This window comes from Eurypyga helias, unplaced genomic scaffold (assembly GCF_000690775.1).
Source record: "Eurypyga helias isolate BGI_N326 unplaced genomic scaffold, ASM69077v1 scaffold2183, whole genome shotgun sequence".
In the NCBI taxonomy this organism is placed as follows: domain Eukaryota; kingdom Metazoa; phylum Chordata; class Aves; order Eurypygiformes; family Eurypygidae; genus Eurypyga; species Eurypyga helias.
The window spans coordinates 1-16,171 of record NW_010242895.1 but is presented as its reverse complement, the minus strand read 5'-3'; the positions used below and the strand labels follow the sequence as shown (position 1 = coordinate 16,171).

At 39.6% G+C, this 16,171-nt stretch overlaps 1 protein-coding gene across 1 annotated transcript in view; it reads right to left on the bottom strand.

Moving 5' to 3' along the window:
• The window catches only part of LOC104507795 (collagen alpha-4(VI) chain-like), a gene marked incomplete at its 5' end in the record, with an annotated part of 31,258 nt that extends 17,487 nt beyond the window's left edge, over positions 1 to 13,771 (bottom strand). The window contains 12 exons of the mRNA XM_010149197.1: positions 319 to 354; positions 1,297 to 1,350; positions 2,441 to 2,506; positions 3,522 to 3,584; positions 4,118 to 4,162; positions 6,616 to 6,642; positions 7,116 to 7,187; positions 8,153 to 8,206; positions 9,416 to 9,508; positions 9,603 to 9,748; positions 10,341 to 10,419; positions 13,422 to 13,771. Coding sequence (XP_010147499.1) covers positions 319 to 354; positions 1,297 to 1,350; positions 2,441 to 2,506; positions 3,522 to 3,584; positions 4,118 to 4,162; positions 6,616 to 6,642; positions 7,116 to 7,187; positions 8,153 to 8,206; positions 9,416 to 9,508; positions 9,603 to 9,748; positions 10,341 to 10,419; positions 13,422 to 13,771 — 1,085 coding nt within the window. The remainder of the gene's footprint in view (positions 1 to 318; positions 355 to 1,296; positions 1,351 to 2,440; positions 2,507 to 3,521; positions 3,585 to 4,117; positions 4,163 to 6,615; positions 6,643 to 7,115; positions 7,188 to 8,152; positions 8,207 to 9,415; positions 9,509 to 9,602; positions 9,749 to 10,340; positions 10,420 to 13,421) is intronic.
• Between the last annotated feature and the right edge of the window lie 2,400 nt (positions 13,772 to 16,171).

Here is a 16,171-nt window from a genome sequence, read left to right as displayed (position 1 = left end):
CAGGAATGCAGCTTGAGTACTCATTCCCATCATCTTTAGCAATGGTCTCTTATCTATTTACATTCCCACATTTGCTTTAGTCATAAAAGTAACGGTCCTTATATTTCAATGAAAGTTCCTTCCCAATTCTAAATCCTTCAAGTCAGGATGTCCTCTGATACATCCACCTGAGATCCAAAGGCTGCCTTGGCTACTGACTTTGGATTTTTAAACATTTGTGTCTTTGATCACATGGAAATCTCTCCCTTAAGAGAAACAAATGCTGAGGCTGGACATGTAGCTGCATACAGACAGGCAGCAGCAGTGTCAGCCACTCACCTTTATACCTGGAGGGCCTCTTCGACCTGCTGCCCCCTAGGAAGGAGTGGCATGACAGATTACAGCGAGAACACTGAGCAGTATGTGAAACAACAGCTTAGAATAAAATACATTATACATACAATCAAATCCAATACAACTTATAGAGATTATTTCCAAAGAAAGGTTTAAGGTAGAAATGTAAAACGAGTAGATTTGGGACAGAAATTCTTACACAAGTAAGCTTTATGAAAAAATAAAAGCTTTAGGCTCTTAGGGAGTGCAGAGGGAAGGCATCTCAACAAAATAACGGAAAATATCTTCTCAGTCAGCTGTCACTTGGCTAAAACAAAGAAAACATGAGCCCTCTTCTCTCCTGAGCTAAGAGGTCTGCAGCACCTCCCGCAGCACACTGCTCAGCAGCACCAGTGAATGTTACTGTTGAGTCTCACAGCACTAGAGACCTTTAGGATGATTCCGCAGCCTGACTGAGGAGTCATCATCATTCCAGGCTTTGGCATTAGGCACCCTTCTGACAGACTAGAAGGGGTGCCTTCATAAATTCCAGTCCCCAGTGGGTTAAAAAGAGCAGCTCGGCTGACAGTGAGTTTATATATAGGCTTGAACAGGCATATAGAACTTGCAGTCACAGGGAGGAAGAAAGGATAAATTTATCTATGGTGAAATGATGAAGCAATTAAAGCTCATAGAAAAGGTTGCATTGAGTTAAAGGCTTGTGACTTCACATGAATCAGACCTGAAATTAATGTGACAGCAATTCCTGATCAAAAAAAACAAACCGTATCACGAAACACAGGATATTAAATTTGAAGCCAAATATGTTTCACTGTGAAAATTTTAGAAGATTTTTGTTCCCCCTCACTGCAGTATTTTTAAGTGTGGGATGAAAAGGAATAAGAGAAAAATTTGTTTTCCCAACAGGAACCCCATTGTATCTTGTATCAGTTACTTCCACCCTGTACTGATTACTTTTCTTACATCAGGGCCAGCATGACCCTGTTCTCCTTGGGGTCCACGTGGTCCTGGGTCTCCCTGCAAAACAAAGCAACGAACAAGCCCTTCAAATACTTTTTCTTGCACTTACACTTCTACTTCATGTGTTCCTTCTTTGTTTCTTCTCCTAAGTGATTTCATTGCAATCTGTTGTAGCATGCTAAATGCTGATTCTTGCTTTCTGCAAATCATTTACAATCAACAATTATAAACCAGAGAGATCGTGCCTGCTTCGGATTTCCAATCCACCAGTAACTAACAGCTGATACTCGGTCAAGGCTTTCGTGAAATCATTTTTGTTGACTTCAGCCTTTCAGCTGGACTTCTTAAGATAAGAGTTTGATGAGGGTTTTTTTCAAACAGTTATCAAACACAATCAATCTCTGAGGAGTGACCCTCAAAGTTTTTCTACTGCTTTCAGCAGACTATACATAGACATATGCACACAGCCCGACTTGCTCAGATAGAATCAAACTTCTGAAATAGTGCATTTTTCCTCACATGTTGCTACTTCTCACCCTCTTAGGCTTTCATCTACCACAACTTATATCCTTCTGTCCAACTACTTATCATCTTAGCTTATTTTTTCCAAACAAAGTGCAGCGGTAATGCAGACTGTGCTTTTATGTTTGTTGTCTTGCAGTATTGCCCAAACACCCTGTAAAAATTCAGACATTATATAAGCACATAACCCAGCTCTTACATTCTAGATACAGGTCAAAATGGAGTTTATCCACCACCCTGAGGAAACAGCAGTTACAAAGTAAATTGAGTACAGCCTATTGATACCCAACGCATTTTTTCCCACCATGGTTTTTAACAGTATCCTTACAATCCATTACTAGAATTCCCTCAGGTTGGTGATGTAAATTTGTAGTAGAATAATATATTTGTCTTACATCCATATCTTCCCTTAGCTCTAGATTATAAGAATATTTCCATAGTCTTTGTTAGCCTTTTTAACTTTTTTTCTCTTTTAGAGTATCAAGCAGTTCTCAAAGCTTTCTGTGTGGCAGATATACATTAAAGACAAACACAAAAGGGCTGCTTAGATACTGAACACTGCTTAGCCAACAGAACTTAGCCATTATCCCAGTCCTCTCCCCATAATATAGAGCTACTTACTTACCTGCCATGCTGAGTTTCCCTTTTCACCCTTAGGACCAGGAACATTATTGCTAGTCCCAGGATCTCCCTGGAAAAGTTAAGCAGAAAGCTCAGCATTTTCAGTGACTACATCTTTATTACTCTGATTACAGAGGCAGGATATGGAAATAGGATTAATGAGACTGGTCACTGCAACCAACAAGAAATACAAAGGCTATTTTAAATTAAGATGCTTGCAAGAACACCATATAGGCAGGTCTGCAAAGTCCACAAGTTATTTTGCAAAGAGATGAAAATAATATCACTAATGGGCAACAAATTAAACCCTGAAAATGTGAAACTGTTTTTTTGGGTACAGTTAACTGAGCTAAGATCATAACCAGTTAGTGAGTTTCAGATGGGGTTACACTGGAATGGAGTTCCATTTAGCCACTTATTGCTAGATGCAGGTGAAGTCATGATCTCGAAGAGAAGAGTTACCATGACACCTGATTTTATTTTTTTTATAAGCATTAGAAGATAGGAGTCAACACAATATTGGACTGTTTGGAACAAGGGTCTTTGAAATATGTTTGAAAAGACTTAAAGTTGTGACACAAGAAGTGTGGTGTCTCCATGGAAATATCACTCCTCAGGGACTGCATTTATGTAGGGCTGTGGAGTATGCAAGAAAAAAAATGTCAGCATGATGTAGTAACCTGCCTTTGCATCGTTACACATTGGTAACCAAAAGTCAGTGCGCAGGGTTTTCAATTGCTCCAGAATTTCCTCCGTGGGGTGGGGAGCACCAGGGAGGATGACTAAGTAGCTCCAAGAGCAGTTACGTTGCCCATGGTAAAAAAAAAAAATAAAACAAAACAAAAATGCAAGAAAAGGAGGATACCTAAGGCTTAAACACCTGCTTCCAAGCCACATATCAAAATGCATCAGTCCATCTGCATCTAAGAAGTTCAGGAGTTCTGGAATAAGCCACACTTCTTACAGAATACTGCACCATGTAGGATTGGGAGAAACTCTTCAAATAGCATATATTTCAGGCAGCTCCATCACAAAATCCAGGCACAAATCAGTGCAATCTAACAAAAACAAAGGAATATACTTACATGATCTCCTCTTAGACCAGATTCTCCTCGTTCACCTTTTTCTCCTCTGGGGCCTTTTCTGCCCTAAATTCATAAAAAGAACACAAGCAATTCAGGTACAGGTAGAAATAGTGTCTGTCCTAGAGGAAGGCCAGGTAAGAGAACACAGATCTGTTGGAGTCAATGGAGCTACACTGATTTACAGCAGGAGCCACTTCATATGAGAACAGGCAGCTATTAAAAAAATCCTCACAGGCATTACAGATGGCATTACACTTTGGAAAGATGTTCCCATAAAATCTAAACGTTACTATTAAATGCTACTTCACCTGTTTTCCCGTGTTGCCTTTCTCTCCAGAAGGTCCAGGAAATCCACGTTCTCCCTAGACCCATAGAGGGGTTAGAAAGAAGAAAAAAAAATAACAGCTGTTCTTTGATAAATGTAGTTCCTAAACTTTGTCTGGCAGAATCCAACTTCAATCAGATATGCAATTCTACACACTGAACCACAGAACTTCTGTTCAGGTTTAAAGACCATTCAAAGACAGAAGAATCTGTACTTTTAAACCCTGAGGTAGGTGTCTTTAATTGCACTGCCCAGTTAAAGCAATGATTACCTGCTCTCCATCAGTGCCATCAAATCCACTCTCACCAAATTCACCCTGTAGCAGTAAGCAAAAACAACCCTATTAATATCACTCCACTTGTCTCTCTGAGCAAAGAAGTGATCACCTTACTTTTGGAAACCTGAATAAGAATAGTGGCTTTCAATGGCTAGCCAGAATAATTAAGAATAATAATTATAAAGAGGAATTAATAATTCAAATTGTTAATGAATTATTAACTTTTAAAGCAATTTATAGTTAAGAACACTTAATAAGAACAATGATTATTAAAACAATAGATCTGCATAAGATCTGCATTCTGTTCTTCCACCTGTTTTGAAATCTTTTTCCCAGCTGCAGCACCTTCAAAATCTTGATATATTCCAAAGCATAACTATCAGTATCTGATCTAACATGTAATTCTGGTGTCAGATGTGTTTGTAATGTGTTTTTTTTTAATAATTCTACACTGTGAATGGTGTATTGAAAAGCTAGAAAGAATAACCACAATAATTACAGAAGACTGATCTCAGGCTTTAGGATTTGCTAAAGAAACTTAATTACTCCTGCAGCAATGTGATGCTTGCTACGTAAACAGCAGTCACAATCCCATTCCAACACACACTGCTCTGCTCTTCCCTTTGCCTGCAAAACCAAATCACCATATTGCAACCATTTACGGATGCCATTTTCTCACAGAACACCAATCCTATCCTTAGGGAGTTTGGGCTGTTAACTTGTTCAGGTGAAGAGTGAGGCTTCTGAATAGTTATAACTGAGAACCTTATTGCATTTATGTATGCTCCTCAATGTTTTAGACCTGGCCAAATAACATACTCAATTTTTAAAGGATATTTTGAAATTTTTCTTCTGTGTTTCTTTAATAGGATAAAAATGAAGGAATTAACTGTATTGGTTTTAATTGTAGTAAGAAATGAACTTATCAAAGACCACTACCCTGAAAGCTGAAAGGATATTCAACAAATCACTGAAAGTGGCACAAAAGCATACTGTAAATGCCAGTTAAACAAAGATGAGTCTCACTCTGATAGAGACTACAGAGAGATGCCATTGCTTTGTAGGTTTTGATGCTAAACTGGCTTTGTAAAACCACCTAGTTAATGTTCCTGAGGTAAATCTTCATTCATTTATATCAGTTTTGTATGCACTACAAGAAAAATTAGCTCGCTGTACGTTTTGGTAAGATTAATATGTCCCAGACAATAATTTCTTGAAGAAGCATTCCAGAAAAATGTTGAGCACTAAGTAAGAAATCATAACTTTTATTTAAGTCTTAATATTTCCTTCACTCATTTCACACCTCAGAAAACCAAAGCCAAACGCCATAGTATTAAATAACCAGTATTGCCTTTTTTTTCTCCAAATACCTGTACCACAATGCTTGCAGATGTCAATAAACTGCTGCAATCTTACTAAGTTAGCAGTACTAAATTGCTTTTTTTATATGCTGAAAGTTTCATATTTTAAGTTAAAATTAAATTACTGGATATAATGACAAAATATGATGAAGACATTCACATATTTATTGGATTTCAGTGGAGTTTGTGCTCCTGATAAGTCCTACTGTACAATTCAACTTGGACAAATCAAAATCATCAGCAAGCACTCTCCCTCTTCTATAATTAGATGTTTCAGATTTAAAGGAGGACAAATTACTTCAGGGAACAGAGGAGAAAATGGCAAAGGGAAAAGCACATTGGAGAATTAAAAAAGTCTGTACAGAGCAGTACTTTAAAGAGAGTATTAGAAACACTCTGAAGTTTCTCACATGCACAGCTGCTCAGGTTTGGAAGCAAGTTATGAGACTTTGAGGCTCCTAAATATTTTCGAGGATTGGTTTTGTATCAAAGCACTCAATACAATTTGAATTCCATTTTAATTGCTCTAGTCTGAAAACTAAATTCCCATCATAGCTCATTGTTTCCCAGGCTTCACATTTTATTAACGAATTGATGAAAGCATCACTTTTACGAATAGGTAAAAGGTTAAATAAGCAGAGTTACAAGATCAGTAGATGACAAATCCAGCTGAAAAGAAGTCTGGATATTGAAAAAATGTCAATAATTATTCAATCAAAATGCTGTCCAACTGCACAATAAGTATTAGTCACCATCTTTTTTCCCCTGTTATGCTCTGTTTCCTCAACAAATACAATAAAAGATTCAGCTGACCTGAATTACCACCTTGGCAGATTATTAAAATATCCAGTAAATAAATTCCTTGCCTGTCAGTTAGACTAAATCAATTATGACTGCAACCATGCTAAAAATGCAATACAATTAGGACTACTGGTTTTTAATAATGTGATACCTAGCAGACCACTCTTAAATCCATTCTTATACAACCACTGCAAAAGTACATTAAATACTTTGACGTTTTTACCCCGTTCTCCTTCCTTGTTGGTATTTTCATCTTACAAGGTAACATGAACTTGAAAAGAAGCAGAACACTATTCTCAAAGAAAATAGATCACACGTGTAAACACATACCTGACTTCCTCTATAGCCTCTGGCCCCCTGAAATTGAAAATAAACGTAGATGAAATGTGGTGAAAGTGTTTTTATTGGGCTTGAGAAGCAGGGCACAATAACTTGGTGTGCAGAGGCATGCTGGGCTCTATTCATAGTCTCTACTGTAAAACCCTACTGCCAGATATGGGATTGATCCCTTTCCTGTGGGAAGATAGTACAGCCTTCTTTTCCATTCCCGCACTGTAAAGCTTTATAGTTTCACCTAAGGCCAGTCTGGAGTTGGTGTGGAAAAGTCACAGGCAAGTTGATGAGTCAGCCAACTCCTTAGCCATTTGACCATACTTTGATTACACAAAGTATTGCTCAAAATGAGACAGAAAAAAATTGTCTGCTGTTCTTAGACTTGGGTCTTACTGTCAATCCATGCTTCAAGAAGACAGTATAGAGATTTGTCCTCAGCACAGAAAACAGGTTTGTGGGAAACAAAATTAAGAAACGCTTCAAAGTGACATACTTGCCTTATGGCCTCTGGCACCTGGACATCCCCTGTCTCCTTGAGTCCCATTGAAACCAGCTAGGCCTCTCTCCCCCTGCAGAACAAAAGAGAATGTTCAAACTCATCCATACAATGTTGGTTACGGGTTAAGTCATCAGACAAAATTAAAGCAAGACAGAATTATATCACCCTTCACTGCGCTAAAGACACAAATGGAATTCACCTGGAAATATATATACTGGCCATAAAAGAACAGCCAATTACTAGTTTGAGTTGCACCCTGGTTCTCTGCTCTCACTATCATGCCATGTTTTAGACTGCACTACCAATCTCTGACTGAAATCCTGTACTTGAAGGTAGGCCTTTCAGCGAGCTGATTTTTTAACTGAATATTGAGTGCCTTTCCTCCAGTCACCAATCTCTGAAGACTCCTATTTCAGGTTTGTTAGGATGGAAGTTCTAAGAAAAAATTGGAAAGAGAGCAGCATCTCCCAGCAGATCCCCTTAAAACTGCTGTCTAAAAAGGTAAACAACAACAAACAAAATGAGAAGAAACACGCAGTAAACATGAGCTCCTGTATAACCATGCAAAAGAAAAGACAAACTTGAAAAGCTGAAGATCAGAAGAACAAAGACCCTTCTCTTTTCTCCTCTTTAAAGAAAGGTCTTCCTCTAAACGAGCAAAAAAGCTACATGGATCACATTCTAGATTTAGACTCTAGTGCCACAGAACCACACCACAATATTACAAAACAGAAATTTAAGCATTTTGGCCTGGCTCCACTGCCTATGTGAAACATTAAGACTAATTCCTGAGCTCAGTACTACACCACGATAAACCAAAGCTGTCCGGCATTATGTCCTCAACCTCCTTTCCTTGTAGGATCTTCTGTACTATGGTGAGGTGCAGATGACCAAGTCTAGATGTTTGCCTTCAGATACATGTTACTTAAACACATTTTAGGTTAACACTGATGCACACTGAGTGAATGAGTAAGTGCAGACAGGTTCAAGCACCAACTAACATCATTTTAGGAGGAAGAAATAATGTTTACTTACAGTCCCACCTTCCTCACCAGGATGGCCAGGAGATCCTCTGTAACCCATACTTCCCTGAAAAACAGGTATTTAAGACATAAGTAACACTTCTCCAAACACACCTTGTTCATTTCTATCAGATTGCTCTGCACATGGAGATAAAAAACATTTCCCAAAAATCAGATCGGGTTATGCTGAGGAGGGCACGCTCCATCAACTATACTTACACAGACACTCCGCACAGTCCAATGTACTTGACACCGCTGTGGAGAAAAACCCCAAAACCAAACCAAACCAAAAAACCCAACAATGTTCAATATAGAATTTCAGTATGTTATTTCAGGAAATTGCCTGATGGGTTAGCAAAGCTCATTGGGATATTTGGTCAAATTAAAAATCTTCCTTAGTGATTTGGAAAAGGAAGCATACAGTAATGAGTGAAGGTGAAATAAAAAATATAAGGAGTTGAAAACTTGTTAGGCAAGATATGGCAACACCTTACAAACACTTTTAGGAATATTGCAACTTTATATTTGAAGTGATGCAAACCTCATAGCATCAGGGCAGAAACTTGAACAGAGAGAAACTAAACCAAACGGAAATTCTAGGAATAAAAACGAGCAAAAATAAGACATGAATTTGTGCTGCAAAAACAGGCTTTTACAACTGAAGACTGGACAACCCAGGCATCATGTATGCCTGCTGCAAAAAACTATGTCAACATTCCAAACCCTGTTTTGTCTAAGCATGTTAAACTAGACATTTTAAGTAAAACAGGAGGTTGTAGAAAATCAACAAGAGTAATAGAAGAAATCAGTAAATTGAACATATAAATGACTAAGTGTTAAAAACTGTACCTCTGCTAAGAGATAACCAAAAGTCCATTTAACTGCAATGACATAACTGAAGAGGGTGAACAAAAGATATACTTTACCTAGCATGTTACCGGAGTAAGTAGAAATAATGGAAAGAATAGTAGTCAGATGGAGACTACGTGTACTAAAAACCTTAGTAATGAAGTCTACTGGCATGCTGTAGAAGTGGTGATATCTGTAATACTCGAAAGGCTTAAAACAGACAATATACAATCTTAAGGGAAATAATGTAAATTAGTACTGTATTGGATGAGAAGAAACTTACAGAAGAGGATATTTTGAATAACCATAGGCACAAAATGATAAGGCTCACACCTAGTGAAGAAGGATTTTCTACTCTCACCTTGTTAGCTGAAAGTTTCTCATTCCCAATAGCTAATAAGCCTCTTGGTTAACCAGACTCCTTTACCTTCCTTCCAGGACTTCCCTGGCCACCACGATCACCATTTTCTCCAAGGCATTTACAAACCACCTTACAGCATTTCCTTTCTGCAACAGTATCCTGGAAAAATGGCAAGAAACATTTCATTTATGTATGTTAATCATAAAACAAAGTCTGATTTTCTTCCTTTTGTTTATATCACAGGAGGACTTACAAGATTTCTCTGCAAGATGCTTGCAATCTCTGCAAACCCAACACTCAGAGGTTCGTTGTATCCAAACCCTCTGCCAAACTCTATTTCCTGAAGTTCGGTCAAGTTCTGTGTATTGTCCAGGCCAATTAATAGAAGTGCATCAAGACCTTCAACATAAGGGTATATTTAAATTCGTGAATGCCTGAACTATATTATTTAATCAACAATATCATTGTGAATAACAGCAGTTCTCTAAGAGACTTACATTTCATGGCTTCAACACAGTATCTTAAAAGAAATCAAGCTATTGAGAACAACATATAAGAGAAAAATCCGGACCTGTAATTCTCCAAATTATTTCTGTACCCAGTTGTCAATCTAGACTGCTACTCAATGCCCAAACAGACATGTAAAACTGTTTTCTCCTGCAGAAGTCAGAGTTGGGTCTAACCTCTGGTGCTGCACTCATCAGTGAGAGGGGCTGCCCTGAATTGCTGCAGCTGCTGGAGCTGGACTTCAGAAACCAAACCATCCTAGGCCTTCTGCAGCCCTAGGCGTGTTTCTGGTGCCATCTGCCAAGCAGTGACAAGCCATCCTGTACACCGATTCACATGGAGAAGCAAACACTCTCCCAGAGACTCCTGAGGAATGTCATATACATGCGGAGAGGTAAGGTTAAATGAAAAAGTTGCAGTGGCAGAGCAGTCCATTGGGCCATTGGTAGTAGGAGGCTGGAGCATCAATGTGACACTGTAATACCTTTCAAGCGAAGCGATTCAGCTGCTCTTCTGAGATGTTCCAGCGAATCATCCAGCCCATCTGAAAATACTAACAGAACCTGTCAGGAAAGGGAGTAATGCCAAGTCAATTAACAAGAGACTAAAAGTTGAGTCATTGTAAAAGGTACAGTTTGCATTGAAAAGTGGCCAAATTGCAATACACTCTGGTAGATCGGAAGGATGTGCTGGAAAAAGTTCCGAGGAGCAAGGAGAACAGAACGCAAAAGCCTCTCTTCCCTGACAGCACTCCCATCTGAGGGATTTGTCTTGCTGACCAGTTCATAGCATTGCTATTAATTACATCTCTCATCTTCTTAGTATGCTAGGTGGAAGGCCAATTCTGCTGTGACTTATCCACTGAAGAGCTTTCTCTGACATCAGAAGAGTTCTCCTATATGTGAATGTGGAAAAGAACTCGGAGCAAACAAAAAATTCCCTTTCTGCAAGAGTGCTCCAGTTGGCTGTCAACTGAGCCACACCAGGAAGTGCATCCTCCTTGGGTCCAATCCTCCCTTCCCTGCAGATGCTTATGTCTCCTTGCCCCTTCCACATAGGCAGTGCATCACCCTGCTCCACTCTGCCATACATTTCCTTGCTAAGACATAAGGACACTAATCCTGACCCTTTGTATCAGCTACATTCCCTCCTTTTCAGGCCAAAAACCTCTCTGTGCCGAGGAAAGCACAATTCCTTGCAGTTCTCCTCCAAGCTACCAGTCTCTTCCCATTTCTCTCCTCACCTTCCCCCTTCAAACCACCAGAAGTCTTCTCAGGCCCCACTCATCCATTAGGTTTCCCAGAAAGAGGCTGCACAGGTGAACTGTTGCCTGCTCGCAACAATAATGACTTAAAGTTCCCCTACAACCTCTGATCAATGAGTAGACGAGGACAGCTAGAGCTCCTTCCCTCCCATTCATCTTATTTCACATTCCCTATACAATAGACATCTTCAATCAATGTGAACACTTTTACTTCTGTTAAGGCAAATTTTCCCACAGGTGACATAAGCAAATGAAGTGACACCAACACCAAACATCCCACTTCTGTGCTAAAGCAGCAAGGAGACCAGAATTTAAGAGCGTGCAGAGTTAACTGCTTTTGGTGGTGGGAAGTTCCGAAGCATACAATATGGAGGCACTGGTACCGATTCTACATTTGCTCAGAGAGAGCTGGACCACGGATGGGTAAACACATCACAGACTGTTTGAAACAACACTGTAGGCATGGGCTTGATGCTTGTTTCAATGATCTTTTCGCTTTAAGAAAATGGGGGGGCAGGAAGGGGGAGGCAGTGGGCAGGGAATGTGGCCTGTTAGCGTGGGCATTATATATGTTTACAAAACTTTCATTTATATAAAGCTCTTGTTGGAACACATCTGACTCTGGCTTTGCCAAAAATGCTGGAAATTAGGTCCAACTCATTTGCTGAAAAAAGAAAAAAAAATAATAAAGAAAAGAAGAAATGCAAACAACAGAATTACTATCCCTGATGAGGTTTATAACTAATAATCTTTACAGAACAAGCATGTTATCACTCAGGATCCTAGGGAGATTAAATTGTAATTTCATGTGCATTCTAAAGTCTTGTATTTTCAATTTGCACATAAACAGTATCAGAAAGGAACATTAATCCACTGGTAAAGTACTGAGATACGCAGCATATTACTAGTAATAATGCATAAGCAGAAAGAAGCCTTGCTTAACTCTAGTCTTCAACAGGGATCTAACAGAAATGGGAAATAGGAGGAAAAAAGCACTGCTTTTACTTGTATGTCAAACAAGTTCTCTCTACTAAGGCCCAAAAGAAGCAAAATGATATGTGGTCATGTTCCTTGTTCAGAATAAAATGACATCTTAAGAAATCTTTGGAAAAATATAGTATTAAATATGCACCAAATTGCAAGCTAAATTGGCAAGCCATACCTACACAAATGCTGTAAAAAACAGAATGCCAACTTTCACCTGAAAGCAGGGGAATTTGTAACAATATGGCTTTCTCACTCCACATCAGATTAAAATGAACATCTCATGAAAGTTAAAATGAAGTTCATAGAGGAAACCCCCTATGTATTTTGCAAGGGCTAACCTGTCCTTCCTCAGTAGGAAGGTGTCCCCTGCTTGGAGTCGTTAGAAAGCGCTAATACTCAAACAGGTGCTACAGGACATGCTCAGCGCTTTACTGAGTCAGTGCCTTATTAAGGATAAACTGTCAGGGCAATGACCCTGAGACGCTCCAATGAGACTGAACTTTCTTTCCCCTTAGTGGAAAGATTCCCTGTTCACTTCAGAGCAGATCAGATCAAGCCTTATGCTTCTCCTTTCACCTCACTTCAGGACAGAAGAATTAACTGCAGCATCCATGCAGATTTTCCCAATCGTCAGCTATTCATGAGCAGAACTCAGCTTTGTTAACTGAAATTATCTGACAAGCTAACTACACAAACAAACTTCTGTAAACAAGTTTCTTGGATGATGTTTTCTGTGACTTCTGCTCAGACCTGCTATTATTCTGGACAGAAATTCAGGATCAGCATTTACAGTTTCTGAAAGAGAACTGTTTCCACGACTCAAAGTGCAAAGACTTGGTTGATATAAGGTTTTCTGTAGGAATACTCATGATCATACCTATTAACCCAAATGTTCTGGCTACCATCTCACTGCAGGAGTGTCTAGGGAATCGGAACTGATATATGCAGTTATACCAGGGTGAATGATAGAACAGGAGGTTCTATATAAACATAAGGAAACACTTTTTTTCCCTGTGAGGGTGACTAAGCACTGGCATAGGTGTCCTACAGAGGTTGTGGAGTTTCCATTCTAGGAGATACTCAAAAGCCACCTGGACATGGTTCTGGGCAGCCTGTCTGGTTGACGCTCCTTGCGCAGGGGGGTTGGACAAGGCGATCCCCAGAGGTTCTTTCCAACCTCAACCATTCTGTGATTTTGTTGGATTCAACAATTCCTGAACTACCTTTTTGTCTCCCTGGAGTATTCAGCATAAGAGTCTGTAAACATCAAACCGCATAATTTTTCCAACACACACATTCGCACCATTAAGTTACCTTAACTTTAGCAGAGGTCACATTAGAGAACTCCCCCTCAAGTGCCTGGAAGAAGTCTGCATTCAGGTAGGTGTCCACAGTGGCCTGCGAATCTAAGAACTTCTGGATGATCTCTTCATTATAGTCTTCAAAATCAGAGTCAAAGATTAGTTGTTTGGTCTGTGCCAATACTTGGAACTTGAATCTAACGTTGACCGGAGAGCCAGCATTACAGCTGGTATTTGGCAGTGACTTCACCTGGAGTAAAAGCCTGGGGAGGAATGCTTGCAATTTCTGTTTCAGAAGCACTGTGGATGGTGGCCGCATGCGCCTTGAAATATCAATTGCTATAGAAAGATCAATGTCACAATCTGGAAAAAAGTAGGACAAACAGGAAACTATAAACACGCACTATTTGTGATCTTGTCTTTCTTTTGTCAGAGTCAGGGTAGGGGAACAAAATTAGAAGTCAGAATTGGTGAGATGGGTTTTCTGTACACATAAAATTCCATCAGCCCACCAGTTTCAGTGGGGCTACGTGAACTTACAAATACTAAGGACTCTATTACTGGACTTATGTACATACCCAAACTGCAAAAGAGGTCACTGTTCTCCAGCTGTCAAATGTGCTCAACTGGACAAATGTCGTGTTACAAATGTTTCCACCAGTTTTGCTACCAACTGAGAATGTGGAACATGGATTCCAATTGCAATGGGAAGCTTGATGGCTGACATTACCCCTTTCTCACAAGACCAGATGATACATACAAATGTAGAACAACAGACGGCAGAAACAAACTTGAGAGAAAGAGGCGGCATTGCCTACATCCAATAGCGTATATCCACCAGGAATAACATTTGCTGTAAGGTGAGGTCTACCTCAGTTATGGAATTGCTTGCATAGTTCCTGATAGTAACAGCAAATACTGTGATGTGGTGAATTCCTCTCCCCGCCCAATCATCTCGCCCTCATCAAACAGCTAAACTACTTGGCTTATTTCTTTTGTACCTTGATGCTGCACGTGTCATGCTGAATTTTATTCTGTGCCTCTAGATGAATTATCATACTTTGTTGTACCTCTGCAAGGCAGTCAGAAGCATGCAATTTTACCTGTAAAACAGCACTCACCCGTATTTTGTTCCTTCTTCAGCCACTGACCCTGAGACACTTATCAAACACAAGGTTGCTTTCCATGTTTGCTAGTCTGGGCTAGTCCCTATATACCAGTATTCCACATAAACTTCATCACAGTTTTCTGGGTTTTCCCTCACTCATGAAAAAGATGAACGTGTTCACATCTTTAACCAAATAAATCCAGAAATAATTTCACCTCAGTGGCCATTGTTGTGTGTCAGTTATTTCCACTGGCAGTACAAACTGCCCTCTAGAGGGTATGATTTGTAAGCAGCACGAAAATCTTTAAATGTGAAAGGTCACATTGAATGAGTTCTTATGGCTAAAAATGCCAACATTCAGTCCTCAGGGTAACACAGGAAGCCTATACAGCTTTTTTGTTTAGTCCACAAGAAAAGATTTCTCTTAAACAGTTAAATATATTTAAACATATATATATGTCTACACACACCCTCCTCAGACATGCCCCTTAGCCAGGTTGTGAGGCTGCACATCTGATTTCAAGATTTACAGAACACCTGTGCTGCAAAGGCCATCATCAGGTCAGGAAAGAGCATTTTTCTAGTTATGAGGGATGTTTCTGATTAAGCATTTCCATGAACAGAAAATTAATTTGATATTTCTTCCAGTAGATATTCATGCCCAGCACATAAACAGTATGCTTGCACAATGAATTTTTTCCTGAGATCTGGGTCTTTTTAACCACATAATTGGGAGGGAGTGGGACGGGCAACCATGGACTCAGCAGATTAGCCCTGACAACTGGTCAGCCACAGTGCCTAGCTCTTAAAACATTCCCTGCCAACACCCCAGCGTACCAGTATTATTACCAAATAAGCAGTAACACATTCAATTTGCACGACTGTGTTATGCATAAGAATGTGTAAAACAGCTTCTGGTAGGTACTCTACACACTACTGATAATCTGTATTTATTTGCAGGAGTAAACACCTATGTGTAGTTAACCTCTTGTTCTAATCTCCTGTTCTTCCACACAAACCAACATTGTTAAATTGACCCATCACACTGCTGCAAAGGCATCTTTTTCCCCTGTTGACTTTCCATAACTTGAATTCAGTTTTTTAGATTTGAAAAATCTGGAAGTTTAAGAGAATGTGATGACAGAAAGGGGAATTAGTAGATTTATTACAGGAAAGAAGCTCAGTGAATATAGAAAACAGATGACAGGACAAGATAAGCAGGCTTCACAGGAAGTTGATCTTTGTTTTATAAGACATACTTATGCAAAACTTAATAATAAACACATGCACTGATGAGATCAAAGCCAATACGCTTTCCTTAACTTCTTTCTCTATAAACAAATGTGCTTAAACACGCGTCAAGTTTACTGCTTATCTCCCATTAAATCTCCCTCTTCTTTGGCCAGACACCAGGAGGCGCTACTGCATCAGCCACAGTCACGCTGTTCCACTGCAGTGCGCCCCCCTTCACAGCAGCCCTCTCCCTGCTTTCAGGAGCCAGGGGATGTCTTTTCAACTGGAGCTCATCTCAGCTCTTCATGGGAAAAAGAGGGAGTGGGGGTGCCCAACTGGTCATCCAGAGAGACACTGACAGCCTGGAGAGGTGGGCTTTCTCAAACAAATCTCATGAAATTCAACAGGGCCAAGTGCAAGGT